We start from the raw sequence: 14,597 nt of genomic DNA, 5'->3' as shown, positions 1-14,597 counted from the left end.
AAAGAGAGTAGACTGTAGTAGCCCTGAAAACTGGAGTGAGAATGTTTTTTAACCTCCAAAACCAACCAACCAGATTTAATTTCTTAAAAATATAAGCTAGTTACTTAAATGCTTACTGAGACTTTATAGATATTAATCTATATTGAAAACTGTAATAATACTAAATTATGTATTTCTTTCCTACATTTAATCATCAGTAATAGCATTTTACTGGAATCACTAATCCATACCAAATCAAATTCAAATGACACATCTTTAATGTTAGCGATGATAATTTACAGGTGTTCAGATGTTTGCAAATAAACTTAATTGAAAACCAAAAACCACCATGTACTCAAAATGCACATCGGCATCCTGAGACAACAGAAGGAATTCAAGATGAGCAGCTTTCTGAACTGAAAGCTTTTTTTTTTGAGCTGACAAACAGGAAAAGCCAGTGACTCAGCTCATGCAGATTTCATAATAATTGTATGCATTAGGAAAATGAGTATTTCATATATATATATCTGAAGGGAATATACATGGTGTTCCAAATACAAATAAGCTGTAAACTGACCTAATGTCACTCAAAAAGATCCCAGTCAAGGAAAATGAACTGAAAAACTGAGAGAAATGTCAGTGAGAAACCAGAAGATAAAATGAATATGCAGCAAGAGTCTTACTAGCATTTTGGCTCTTATCAAAACCAAATCGGTTTAATATTAGGATTATAAACCTAACAGTCATGTTGTTTCTCCAGCTCCCTTTAAGTCATCATATAGATCAGAAGTCATCTGCCTGAAAGAAATGAACATGCCTACGACAACATGGAAATGTGGAGACTTAGAGAAGAAAAAAAACCAACAAAGAACAAGAAAGGCTAATCGTTATTACCTGAACTTCCCTGAAAAGGATGCTGCATGTGTGCATGTCCATGCAGTGGGTACAAACACCAGCAAAACTCAGACAACTCCACACGCACACCAGACTCCAGCGATGCTACATGTTCACAGTCCTCTCGGCCTCCCAGCTTCAGTAAGTCTTTGGGCTTAGAGCAAGATGGAAGGAGCTATGCTGAAACAGCACTTGACCAAAGCATACCTCTCTGGAGCTTCCTTAGCACCAAGGCCTGAGATGCAGTTCCAGCCTGTGACAGGGGCTGGGGCATGTTGCAGCTGTTATCGCTGTTCACCCAAAGCCAGGAAGGTAGGACAAGCTAGACAGGACGGAGGGCAGAAGGAGGCCCACGGCTAACACCACCTGCACTTTGGAGAGCAACAGGAGGGGGGGAACCTCTCCTTGCAGTCACTGCTTTCCTCTGGTCTGAAGCCTATTCAGGTGGCTTGGTGTCCAAGGACAAACACAGAGACCCACCAAGCAAGGAAACACCCTACATAAAACAGGCAACTTCTGAGGCACAGGCTGATTTAAAAAACCCAGAGTGTCACACTGAAATAAAATAAAGCATGTAAGAGCAAAACCTGTGATTAAATTAACGCGGGGTGGAAAAAGTTCGTTCTTGTCTCAATGCAGTGATGGATGAGAGGAAAAGAGTTCGGCCACGTAACATCCACTTTTGCTATCGGTCACCAGGCAATGTGCTTGTTTTTACAGACACTGCTGTTAAATGCTCACACACTGAGTTTTGTTTCTTTGACATTCTGTCTACATGCAATGAGATGCACAATGCTTACTCCTCTGGTTTTGATGCTTTTTGTAGAGACAGGTATTTGCTTTTCTGAAACCCCTCTCTGCAATATGAACATAGCTTTTCCAAGTTAAACACAGTATTGTGAGCTGAACTGAAGGCGAAAATGCACCAATCACACCGAGTTGTACACAGGAAATATTTTCTGCTATCAGAAGCAGAATTCAAGTGAACAGAATCCTTTGAAAGCAGAGGCATTTCCTTTGAATGCATTATTTCCTTCTCAGTGTAATTCCCCACTATACTCATCTTGTAATTTCTTAGATCTCCAATCAGTTTAAAAATGTGTTGCTTTGTCTAGACGTGCATAAAACCTTTTAACTCACTCACAAATTCCATCTTGTTTTAGCTTTTAACATGAGTGTTATGTTCAAGCTTTTGTTAATGGCTCATGTAATAAAATAATAAACATTTGCTTACTGAAAGTATCCTCTGAAACTACAGAGAAAACCAAAGCAGTTAAATGGACCCCTCAGATCAAGTCCAATATCAGTCAATTAAGATAAGTGACATACTTTACACAGAAGAATGAATATGTCCATACAGCAAGTACCTCAAACAGTAAGGATGCTTTTCTTTGTCAGAAGAATGACGTGCACTAGTCTACATAATATTAAATATTACTCTAACCTGAACTTGATAATCTTATTTCCTCTTTTTCTGTCATGCCCGCCTGACACTATTTAAATGATTAGGGTAGGAAAGCATAAAATAAAAGAACAATAAAATGATTAACAGTTCAGAATAAGCTCCTAAACCTGTGAATGAGTTTAGAACAGAACAACAAAAAGCAACAGAAAAATAGGTCTTGCAGGGGTCTCAAGAGGCACCTTGTCCATTTGCCTATCTCAAGGAAGAACTGTGCTGCTCTAACTGTTCCTGACAAAAGTTGGTTTAACATATTTGTACAGACTTCTGAAAATGGAGAATACACAACCATCCTACCCAGAAATCTATGCCAGCGCTGGATCATTAGAAAGTATTTTTCCTAAAATCTGAACTCAATTTCCTTTGTTCCTCCTGCCCTGCTTCCCTCCCCCTTTGCAGACATGGTCTGCATTTGCCTCGCTCCTCACCACTCAGTCTTTATTTTCCTCTACCTTAAATAACCCCGTTTCCTTTCACCTTTCCAAGACTCCTGCTGACTCACCTTGTTCTTCCCATGACTCTCGCTGTGCAGCATCCAAGACTGGACTCAGCACTCTGGCTGGGCTCAGTATCATTTCCTACAGTGCTGTACTGTGGATTTCATAGCCATCACCAACCCTCGCCTCCCTCTGCCTCACACTTTATCCTGAGCTATGAATCACTGTGTAAGTATTAGCCTACCAATTCCATCATCTAAACAGCTCACCTGTTTTTGAGATGTGCTGCCAGGTCACATCGCTGCATGACTTCCTGACACACCGATGAGAAGGGGCACAAAACAAGTAACTTGTCTAGCAGTTTATGAACGAGAATGCTGGATTTTTTGCAGAGTTTAAAATGGAGTCTTTTTCGATCCAGCGGGCAGAAATCTTTCTCCTGCAGAAAGTTCCTTAGGCACTTGTAGCAGAAAGTGTGTCCGCAGGGAGTATCCAATGGCTGCAACAAGGGCTGAAGGCAAATGTGGCAGACCAGATCGTCGTCCACTTCGTTCTGGTAGTTGTACAGGTGGTTCTCTCTTGTCCAGTGCTGCTGGCCACACTCGAAGCACAAGGGGTTCAAGGAGGCGTTCTGCTCTGCCAAAGCCATGTCATCACCTGTCGTCCCCATCGTGCAGCTAGGAACGCTGAGGCGTCCTCCTCCTCCTCATAGGATGCTCTGCTCCTGCAAATCCCAGAGGGAAGCAGCCTCTGAAAAGTTGGCTTCTGTTCTTCACTCGAGTGTCACTTTCTGCAACAGATAAGTAAGTAAGAATTAATGACATGACAAAGTATGGCGGCTCTTGTCGGAGCTATTGACTTGTTCCGTGTTTACCAAAATCCACTAAGGAGCAACAGTTCCATTAAGAGAACATTTTTGTTTTCTGTAAATTTGTCATGGAAGAGAGCAATGAAAAATACACCGAGCACAATTCGTTTTGTGAGAGAAACATTTCATGGCTTTGTAACAGCTGCTCCGGAGCACAGTTTTCACCTGCAAGAGAAGCAGTTTGCTGAGAGCAAGGACATCACATTATGCAGTGTCACACCAGATGCACACAGTCAGCGTCAAGAACAAAGACACTCCATAGTGGAACGCTGGTTATATGCCCATGTAATTAAATGTGGTCTTCAATATGCAATTAGGATTTTATTCAGCAATCTGGCCCCACTTTCTTTTGTTGTTGTTGGGTTTTTTTGTTTGGTTTTTTGTTTTTTGTGGTTTTTTTTTTTTTGTGTATTAATGTGGAATATTCCACATTAAAGGTCTAAATACCTCATATTAAAAATAACAGAAATGATTGCTTTCCCTGTTATTCCCATCAGTAATAGAGTGTATGCCACCCTTTACCTTCATGTTCTGCCTCTGAATTCCTACACAGTAAGGGGGGCCGATTCTAACCAATGTGACACATTGGATTTAATATAAGGGCAGAAATAAAAACAGACAATAGAATAATCATGTGGAGCCACTGGTTCCAAACAACTAACCTGCTCTGCATACTCAGTGTGACAAAACTCATGTCAGTCAAAGGATTCTATGTCTGTCACTATGGGATTTATTTCCTAAACTTTATAAGTTATTAGAATTTACCCATCTTAAAATAGCTTCGTGGTCAGGAAACTGCAGCCATCAGCCTACAGTTTTAAAGACTAAATCCTTAACCCACCCAACATTATTTATCTTTCTCTCCCATATGAAATAACACTCTTTGTATTTTATAACAGCATGATTTAGGAAACAAAATAAACTTTCTCCCATTCTTAACAACCCCGTTAATTAGTTAGTTTTGGTAAATAATCTCATTCAAAAAGAAAAATGGAATTAGAATGATGCTTGTTTTGTGCCTGAATTCTTTATCACAAACTCACAACGCTCATGAGTGAGACTGACTGTATCCTAACAGACAAGTAGCAAGCAAGCAGTGAAACGAAAACCACTAGCTTAGGCACTGTCCCATAAGCTTTATTTTTAGCTGTTGAAACGTAGTCATAAATGCATTCCAAAATTTACATGGAACAAATGCATTTCACTACGTCTTACATTTTAACAGAGTTTCTGCTTCAGTTTTTGCCTCTTAACCTCACACACAGCCAAGCATAAGACTTAGAGCACATTTTGCAAGGATTATTATATCCTTTGACGCAAAAAGGATTAAATAGTAATTTGTAATCCAGGATTCTATTCTGCTGTGGAAATTGATGCTCTTCATTGCCCTGCCTTGTAGCAGATAATGTGCACCTTCTGGAAAGGATTTCAGGAGGGAATAGCACAGCAGTTCTTAGTTACTGGAGAATACAAATGCAAAATGAGACCCCAAAAGAGATTACTCAAAACCAGCCTTAAATGCATTATGTAAAAATGCAGACGGGTAAGCAGATAAGGAGCCCAGCACATAGGGCCTTCATGAACAAACCACAGCTCTCTAACCACACACTCCTCCTCCAAGATAAACACAAAAGGAATGAGACCCACCTAATGGCTCTTCCTTAGGAGATTCAAACACTGCATTGATTCAGGACTTTACCAAATTGTTTTGCCACATAGGTGCCACACAGCATGACCAGTATGGAGGGACTGGGCATGCAGGACTCAAAGCCTCCTGTTCAAGCTGCTCCAACTCATAATGAAAATTAGGACTCCTCTTTCTTCTCCACGTAACCAAGATGCCAAGAAAGGAGAGTTCTACACCAGCAAGGTGCTCTCCAGTTACAGATTCCTAACAGTGAGTGCCTCAATTTCATAGAACTACAAAACACTTTGGGTTGGAGGGGACTATAAACTTCATCTAGTTCCTAACTCCTGCTGTAGGCAGGAAATGAAAGGCCTTGAACACCCTCATGGATGGGACATACACAGCTTCTCTGTGCAACCCGTGTCAAGGGTTCACTGCCCTCACAGTAAATAACTTCTGTCCTTGTACCTAATTGAAATCTACCCTCTTTTGGGGTAGATCCTCTTTTAAAAGGAACAGGCTTGTAGCACCTCTGCCCCGTGAAGTGGTTTACTCACATCACAACCTTCTACAGAGCACCATGCAGTGCCAAACAGCAAATATACCCGTGGTGTACTAGCTACAATCAAAGATTCCAGCACCAGGCTCCTGGAAGGTTGTAATTAAATCCTTTTTGATCAGTTTACTGAAGATTTTGAATGAAAATTAAAGGAAGGGACGTTTCTGAGAGAAGCAGCATTCACCGCGATTTTTTACATCATCAGGACGAGTTGGAGTGGGACAGCAGAGTGCTGGTCAGGTTTGGATCACGGGGCCAATGGCAGCCAGGGCCAGAGGCAGACATGCTGAACCAGATCTATTTCTGCTGGCTGCTGACGTGACTTCTAGCTGCTTCCCAGTGCTGCTGCTGCCAGGGATCAATAGAGATCATATGAGCTAACCTGAGCACTTCTTCAGCTGATTTGCCAGCCCTTCTGTGGTGGAGCAGGCTGCAGCAAGGAGGGACTGACAAACAGACCCACAGCCACGTTTGACTGTGGCTCAAAGATATCCTGATTGTGTAGTACTGTTTCCATTCTGCTGGCAGAACCTTTCTGAAGGGAAAGACCTGCCCTTCTGATCCTCCCCTGTAAGCTTTTGCTTGTGCCTTGATTTCTCTTCTCCTGAACAGCACAAGTGTTGCAGCAGGGCTCACTGCAAGAAACAGATGGTCTATTACAATACAGAGTGTCAAAAGAAACCCCAAACCTCAAAACCAAACACACATGCCACCCCAAACAAAAGAAAACACAGAGACTTCATCACTCCAGCAATGCTGTCTGCTGCCTCTGCATTTAGGGCAAGCATATTCAATAACAGGAATTATTCACTGGATTTGTATTGATTATATACCACAGCTGCCAAAGCTTTCCACAGGCTGTTCCCAGTGCAAAATCTCACAGCTGATTTACCAAGCCCACAAGCACAGCATTCATAGTCCAAACAACAATCAGGATAGCAGGCAGGGTCTAAATTTCCCTGACACAGAAGTACTATATTCCTGAAATACGCAGCACCAGGGCCCTGCCATTTATATTACAGCACTTCATTCCTCTTTATGTATTCCTTATATTGTTTGCTGTCTCTCATATTACTGCAGATCCCCAGCTCCACAGGATGGTTTCAGCTCAAGAGAGCTGCAAACAGGAGCAAATAGTCTGAATTTTAAGGGAAAAAAAAAATGGAATAAGAGGGTAAAAGAACCAGCCAGGACTGGTTTTCAAGTCAAGCAATTCCCTAGAATATAATTCACCTGGGACTTCATTACTATAGAATAACAGTGTAGGTAGTGCCCTGCTTTCAGTTTTAAATCACAGTTCATTTGGGAACTGAGCAAGACTGGACATCCAACTGTGCATTTTTAATGTATTTTTTATGCAAAACATGCATGACAGCAATTGGAGATTGAAAGAGGCAGCCTTATTCATGGGCCTCCCGTAGGTCTGATATATTGGCTCACCCAACATTCTTTGGAGAAGTATGGCACATTTTCCCAAAAGCATTAAAGGACAGGCTTTATAGCTACATTGCATTTTATGATGTTTATTCCTTCCATTTGGATGGGCATGACAAACAACCAACCAAACAAACGAACAGGATGGAAAAAATATTATCACTACTGGAAAGGCTTCCCACAACCCAGAACTCATCCTTTTCTGGTCAGACAGATTTGTACTTGCCACATAATTGTTCCAATATCCCTATTAATAAATCTGGATGGTAGCACGGTCAGCATCCTGGGTTTTAGGAGAATTTTCTTGATTTACAAATTTGCAGGATTTCTGAAGCCTGTTCTTGGTCTTGCACTACATCCCCTCTCCTAAGGCACCCCAGCTGGAATAGATCTCATGTTTTCTAAATTCCCCTTGCTCAAATGCTATAGCTGTAAAGAGCATCCCTTAGCAGCCAGGAGTAGATAAACACAAGCCACGGGAGAGGGAAACTAGACAGTGGTCACATTCATGGCTTTAAACCACATCATAACACAAAAAATCAGTCCTTTGTTCCCAGTCCAGTATCCTTCATGGGAATTACAGCATCATACTGATGATTCAGAACTGTTTTCAAAGCAGACCACAGTTTGCGTGGACTAACATAAGATAGCAGAAACTCGGCAATAAAATACATGGTGAGAATAAATAGCTGGCAAGCAGTCTTAGAGGGAAAAAGTGTCATGCCACATCTTCCAAAAAGCGTGACCTAGCTCGTTAGATACAATCTGTGTTTTAAGATTAAAGCCATACAGCAAACAAGCGGAGCAGAACCAGCAACTTGTGTCAACTGCATAACATCCATGTTAATTATCCAGATGTCGAAGGGCTCTGCTGCTGTCCAATACAAAAAGCCAACTCGACTCCAGCGCAAGACTGTGAGAAAGTAATCCCGCCTGACTCCTACTCTTTTGAACACATAAACAAAACCGAATGCTGTAATGTCAAAAGATGACATCTGGTAGCTCAAAGTCAGGAAAACAGAGGGAGATGGGATGAGTACAGGAATTAGACTTGAACGGATTTCTCTTAATGCACCAGAAACACTTTCACTGAATCCTGATTATGTTTTCTACATTTCTGAAGTCATTCCGCAGAATGACCAGCATTTTTTATAAACAAAACTAAATCCAGTTGCGGCTGAAGAAAACTGAACCACCATCAGGCAGTGCTGGGCTCACAGTACAATCGTCTGCTGGCAGATTTGTCAACCCATTGTATGTCTTTCTGTTCAACTGAAGCAATGCCTGCACAGTCCAAGCGCCTGCACCACACCAGGTGCTGGCACGGCATCCCCACCAACAGAGCCCTGCTTAAAGCTGGCGAAAAAAGGAGCATTTGGGAAAATGAACCTGTGTTTGTGGAGTGCTGCGTTTCCACAGCAACAGGAATGATGGGCTTTAATTACGGCAGCTCCTTTCGGTAGGGGTGGCTCTTGGCAGGGCACCTGCTGCATGGGGTTGTGATGCTTGGGCCAAGGCAGGGTATCCAGCATGGGGACACCTGTGCCACATCATCTGACTGAGGAGATTTTGGGGGTCCAAGCATCAATCCCAGCAATGAACATAAAGATGTAAAGAGAGGTGAAACCACACACTCTGGGAAGTGCGGGGCCATCTCTCCATTGGACAGTGCATTGGTGATGCCCATCTCCCAGAATCACTGCTCCAAAAAGTGGAGATCCCTGATTACTGGACAAAATGGGAGGAAGTGGCTTGGAGAGATTAAAGAAGGAGCCAGAAGGTTTTGCTCAAAGCAGGCGAAGAACATCACACAACCATTTTCTACAGCACAAATGGAATGGCTTCTATTTTGGGACAGGGAGATTAAAATAGCTTCAGTTTAGTCAAATCAGTCTCAAACGAGACAGGGAGGATGAGGATTGTAACCATATGAAAAATCTATTCTTTATAGCAAATACAGGGCTACATCAGATAAATCACCTCAGAATAGATGAAAAAGAGACAAGAACATGAATCTTTAATGAAGATGTGCATTAAAACAAACAAACAAAAAAACACAGATTAAACTTTGAATATTCATATCCAACAAGAGGAGCACTGGAAAAAGAAGGAAGTGAAAGGCATAAACCAGGCTACAGGAGAGAAAGCCCTGTGCTGTCTGACAGTCAGAAAACAGGGCTCTGAAAGCCCTTGGAAAGAGAAAGGTATCAAGTTTATTCCTGTCTCCATAGGCAGGGCTGGCCATTGCTTCCCATGGCACTGGATTTCACCGTTCTCAGCTCCTAGGTCTTGCACCAGCCACGGGCATGACAAGTTTACAACCTGCAGGCCTGACTCTGCACCAGATCTCCCCAAGGCCCCGCATCTTTTTTAGGATCTGGTGAAAAATAAATGAGAAGCAGCAAAGTGAAATGAAAGTGGAAATGACACACGCTTACCTGGCAGTAGAGCTCAAGATAAATTTCCCTTCCAAGCAAAGAACATAGCAAGAGCAGGGTTTGGTTACCACTGCTGTAACAGGTGGGTTCTTACATCCAGTGGGAGTGCTAGTAGTAGCCCAACAGTCAACAGTTAACTGCAAGTAGTCAATCAGAAGGCTTTCTTCTTGCTTATGGGACAGAGGAGAAAGGCAAGAAAGAGTAAAGCATTTGCTCCACCAGAATGGTTCTTTTCTTCAGTGCAATCTGTCCTACAGCCCCTGACATATGTGCTACCCTTTCTGCTGGAGAGATGAAAGCAGCAGAAAGCTGTCGATCAAGATGTTAAACCTTCCGCAGAGCCCTCCCCTGTGCTCTTTGCCCTGAAACGAGGACTTCCACGGATGAACAGAAAACACTTAACTAGATTAAACATAGCTGGTTCCTGGCTTTGCACAGATACAATTTGATTTGATTAACAGGAATTTTAAGGAGCTGATGCAATTCAAAGAAAATAAAGAAGGAAGAGGTGAGCCATATTCCCATTCCCTGCTTTCCTGCTGATTATCTATATAATAAACCCTAATCACTATGGTTGTGAATGGGGAAGAAATCAAGGAGACAGCAACATTCTTCAATTGCTCTCAGAACGGCTTTGATGGCAAAGACAAGCCAAGGGTTCATGGCAGGACAGGCGGATAAAAGCTGTTGGGGTGATTACGCTGCTAGATGAACTATTTTCAGAGAGGCACCAGCCCCATCTCTTCCGTCCTTCATCATGTGTAACATGCCACATTGGGTGCCCCTTGCCAGCCATGGCACCTGTGACAAATGGAGATTTATTCAGCAAATTAAACTACGCTGCTACCACATCAATCTTCACCTCAGCCAAATAGTTAAAAAAAATGAATGTCCTCCCTACTGAAAAGGTATTATGTATTTATATACACATAAAAATAAACCAGAAGAAAGCTGTCCAGTAGGAGTACAAGTGCTCAGAGCACAGCAGTCATCATACAAGCAAAGAGGGGGAAAGGTGAAAAGAGCACGGTGGGGTGGGGTGGTCCCACAGCAGGTCCATGAGAAAGTACAGAGGGCAGTCTGGATAGAAAGGCTCATCCACCGTAACTGTCTGAGCCGCAGCATCACCCAGACCGGTCTGCCTGGCCTCCAGCCTCCATGCGTGCTCCCTTATAACAAAACATCACTGCATAAGCATGGGGTAGCTCTTCAAGATAGAAAGAAAAAAACAACCTTCTGAAGTCACAGTCAAAATATTCAAAGCAGCATTCAACTCAAGCTTCCCAGACAGGCGCAATTAGCCAGGAGACACTGCCGCTTGTTGGCATGGGTACTGCCAAAAGAAAGCCTGCTTCAACTAAAAACCATCCCCACTTGCCCCTGAGAGCCACCACCTACCCCCAAGAACAGTGCTGTGCTTTGGTATGCTGTGGTGAAGCTGAGGATGCTGTGGACCAAATATCACTTGAATAAGTCCAACAATAAGGTTGGTTGTTGGACTCTCAGATCCTTAAGGCAATGACTGCCTGTGGGTTTAGCTCTGCTGAGGATATCTGCATCTATGGATCTGAGCAATCCCTTTTCTTTCTTCAGTCCCAGTTGTCTGATCCAGCTTTGCTGCAGGACTAGCTCTCATGCCCTCCAATATTTACTCAAAACATTCCCATAATGTTTTACAGGACATCTGTCAGAAATTAAAAGCCTCCAACTGGGACCTTCTGCTTCAGCTCCCTAGACATGCGTGTATCATACCTCAGATACATGCACTCTGCACCCAGACGCTGCAAGTAACTGGCTCTGTGCATAATCAGAATTTACATAACAACAGCATGTTTAGATATAGAACTTGTAGACTCAATTATGATCTTCAACAACAACAACATGTAAATATTTTGTATTTAAACAGCTCTTGTTAGGCTAGAACTTGATTTGAGGCCTTCAGACAGGTTCCAGAGGGGACTGGATGCTGAGCTGACCCTGCGAAGGCAAGTCTGGTTATACAAATAAACGTGACAAAGAACAGGCAAGCAAAGACAACACTGTGCTTGTTTTTCAGTCAAACTAAAAGCAAGCATCTCTGCTTCAGTCCCTGTAATTCCACAGCCACAAAGATAAACAGGGATAGCATTTACACAATGAGAAAACAAATAACCAAAAAAAAAAAAACCCAAACAAAAAAACACCAAACAACCCCAAACCAGAAATGCACATTTTTCCTATGGCATTCCTCTGTTTCTTAACTATGTTTGTAAGCTGTTTATTTCAGTCCCTTTCCCTGTTAGCCTGGCTGACTCCACACAAATGCACGCACATGTATATTACACACATATATGTGTACACACCAGATTTCAGCACTGATCAGATAGAGAGGCTTTTGTAACAGTGCTTTCATGCATGTGCCTGAGGTACAGTTTGGCTGCTGCAGCACCTTCTCTGTTACAGCGTTCTTGGAAAGAAACTGCTTCAGCAGGAAAACTGTTGGAAAACAGTCCTTCAAGAGTCAATGGAATGCGTTAGCAAAGATGCTACAGTATTAGCATCCTACAGCAACCCAGCAGTTCAGCTATGAGTGATGGGCTAAATATTTGACAACCATCTTCTACTTCCCCCCTTACTAAAAAGAATGACATGGAGGAGCTTGTGCTGAACTGCTCGCTTTCTTTCTAGGCTCATTAAACCAGACAAAAAATAAGATTCTTAAACAAAGGCAGACAAATCAAAATCACTGCCTTCTGAATAGGGCAAACTACAATAAAATTGAAGGAAAAAGTGAGACTAGTGACAAACAATAGGTGGCACCTATGCAAACTGGAAGGCATTTATAGAAATTAGGTATTTAGATACACAAAGAATTAAACTAGAAGAAAATCACCCGGTGTATGAAGTGCTCAGACCATGGCACCCATCCTAAAAGCAATGAGGGGAAGGCTACCCAGCAAGAAAGGTTTCCAGTTGCTTGCCTGCCAAACAATGGCTAAGTCATGAAAAAAGAAGAAGTCCTGGTATTGCGACAGAAAAATACACCTAAGTTCTCAGATACTTAATCATTAACTTGCAGAACATACAGAAGGCACTTACTTCCATAGAAAATTCTGGTTCACCACACTTTGGGAAGACAGTGGGAAAGGAAGGCACTCCAAAGCCTAACTTCAGGCACTGGTTTTCTGACCGTGGTCAAAATGGTTCCAGCAAGAGGCTGCCAACCAGCCTCCTCTTCCTGCCGCTGCCCAATCTCAGCATGCTGACACCTTGCATTCGAGATTCTGTGGAGGTTGATACAGTTTTCACTTCCTCATTTATTCTATGTATTCAAGCCTTAAGAACCAGCTCTTAACATACCAGTCTTACTTTGAGGGATATTACTTCATTACCATTGCTTTTGGAAAAAGGTCTTTAAGAGCAGAGCGATCCAGCCTCAGGAGTACCTGCTCACTTTGCATTCCGTAACCACAGCGCTCATTTTTCAAGCCAAGCACTTCTCAACAAGTTAGGTGAGATTCAAGGAAATAAAAATTCAAACTCTGGTGTATTTCCATATTTCTTTGTCACTCCCAACTCATGCTAAATGTTTTCACATGTTTTATGCCAGACGCTTAAACAAAATGTTTTATAAAATTCACAGATCCTTTTTAATTGCTGCACCATCCAGGAAGCCATAACAAAGCTCATTTTATACTATGAATCGTACAAACCCAAATGAGAACTATGTCTGTGTGAGATAAAGACCAATATCACATGCGAGAAATCACCATCCCTGGATGTATTTATGAAAGGTATAGTTGTGGTACTAAGGGATCTGGTGTAGCAATGGGACTCAGTAGGTAAGGCTGATGGTTGGACTTGGTGATCTTGAAGGTCTTTTCCAACCTATGAGATTCCATGACTCTGGGAAATAGCAAACTTCCAAGTTTCTGTGTTCCTATGAGCAGAATAACATACAAAGCAGGGCATTACTAACAAGCTGATCCTCAAAACTGCAGTTCAGACTCCAGATCTTGTCAGAAACCTGGTACCAGATTCAGGATAGCCTATGGTCCTACAGGAACAGTCCAGTAGGTCAGAAAGACTACACCCCATGTCACCTTCACCTTGCAATCACCAAAGAGAATAACTAGAGTGTCAGTTAGCAACCTATCCTAAGACAGGTCCCTTCTGCATTATTCTTGTAATAGGAGAAGTGCAAGGGAATTTCTGCAAGAAAACCATCAAAACAAACAAAAATCTCCCATAGAACAAATACCTTACCAGTCTGCTCTACAGTTAATAGCTTCCATATAGACACACAGATGGATCAGGGAAAAAAAAGGTTTATATTTCTGTAAACAGCTGTTTAATATTACAATTAAAAACAGCCTTCATTTTCACCAGCTTTAAGAGTTAAAAAGTTAATCATTCAAATTGAAATCTAAAGAATCAGAAGGAGGGCTACAGCATCATTAGAAGCCTTCATTCCGTGTACAACCTGAAAACCAGAAATACAGTCAAGAACACAGTGAGATTTTCATTCAAAGGAGACATCTTAATGTAAAAGCAGTTAACTGCTACAAACAACACTGCCTCTTATTAATCATATGGAATAAGGAGAAACAAGTTCCCAGGCAACTAGTCTGCCTTCATGTATTGAATGGAGGCTGCTGTAAAGAAAACATCTGAGGGAAAGAGCACTAAAGAGGCCATCCCAGCTGAACAATTTTAAGACAGAAATGGCAAAATCCTTCACAGAACCTAGAAGTTACCCTAGAAACTTAATGCAATGACAGAGCATACTTTGGCTAAGGGAAATAATTTGCATATATTTCCCTTCATGAACTCTGGAACCAGAAATACGTGAACTGAGGTCCACAATTTGTCCTCACAAACCAGTTTAACTGAACATGAGATTTTCACTAAGTTTAAAAT

At 42.0% G+C, this 14,597-nt stretch overlaps 1 protein-coding gene across 5 annotated transcripts in view; it reads right to left on the bottom strand.

Moving 5' to 3' along the window:
- The window catches only part of LNX2 (ligand of numb-protein X 2), a 62,726-nt gene that overhangs the window by 28,439 nt on the left and 19,690 nt on the right, over positions 1 to 14,597 (bottom strand). For all 5 annotated transcript variants that reach the window (XM_072326418.1, XM_072326421.1, XM_072326420.1 and 2 more), the window contains one exon: positions 3,042 to 3,562. In XM_072326418.1, the coding sequence (XP_072182519.1) occupies positions 3,042 to 3,442 (401 nt within the window). In that variant the 5' untranslated portion in view covers positions 3,443 to 3,562. The remainder of the gene's footprint in view (positions 1 to 3,041; positions 3,563 to 14,597) is intronic.

Source organism: Excalfactoria chinensis, chromosome 1 (genome assembly GCF_039878825.1).
Source record: "Excalfactoria chinensis isolate bCotChi1 chromosome 1, bCotChi1.hap2, whole genome shotgun sequence".
Lineage (NCBI taxonomy): Eukaryota > Metazoa > Chordata > Aves > Galliformes > Phasianidae > Excalfactoria > Excalfactoria chinensis.
The sequence above is the reverse complement of the archived record's forward strand: the minus strand, read 5'-3'. Positions and strand labels throughout refer to the sequence as shown.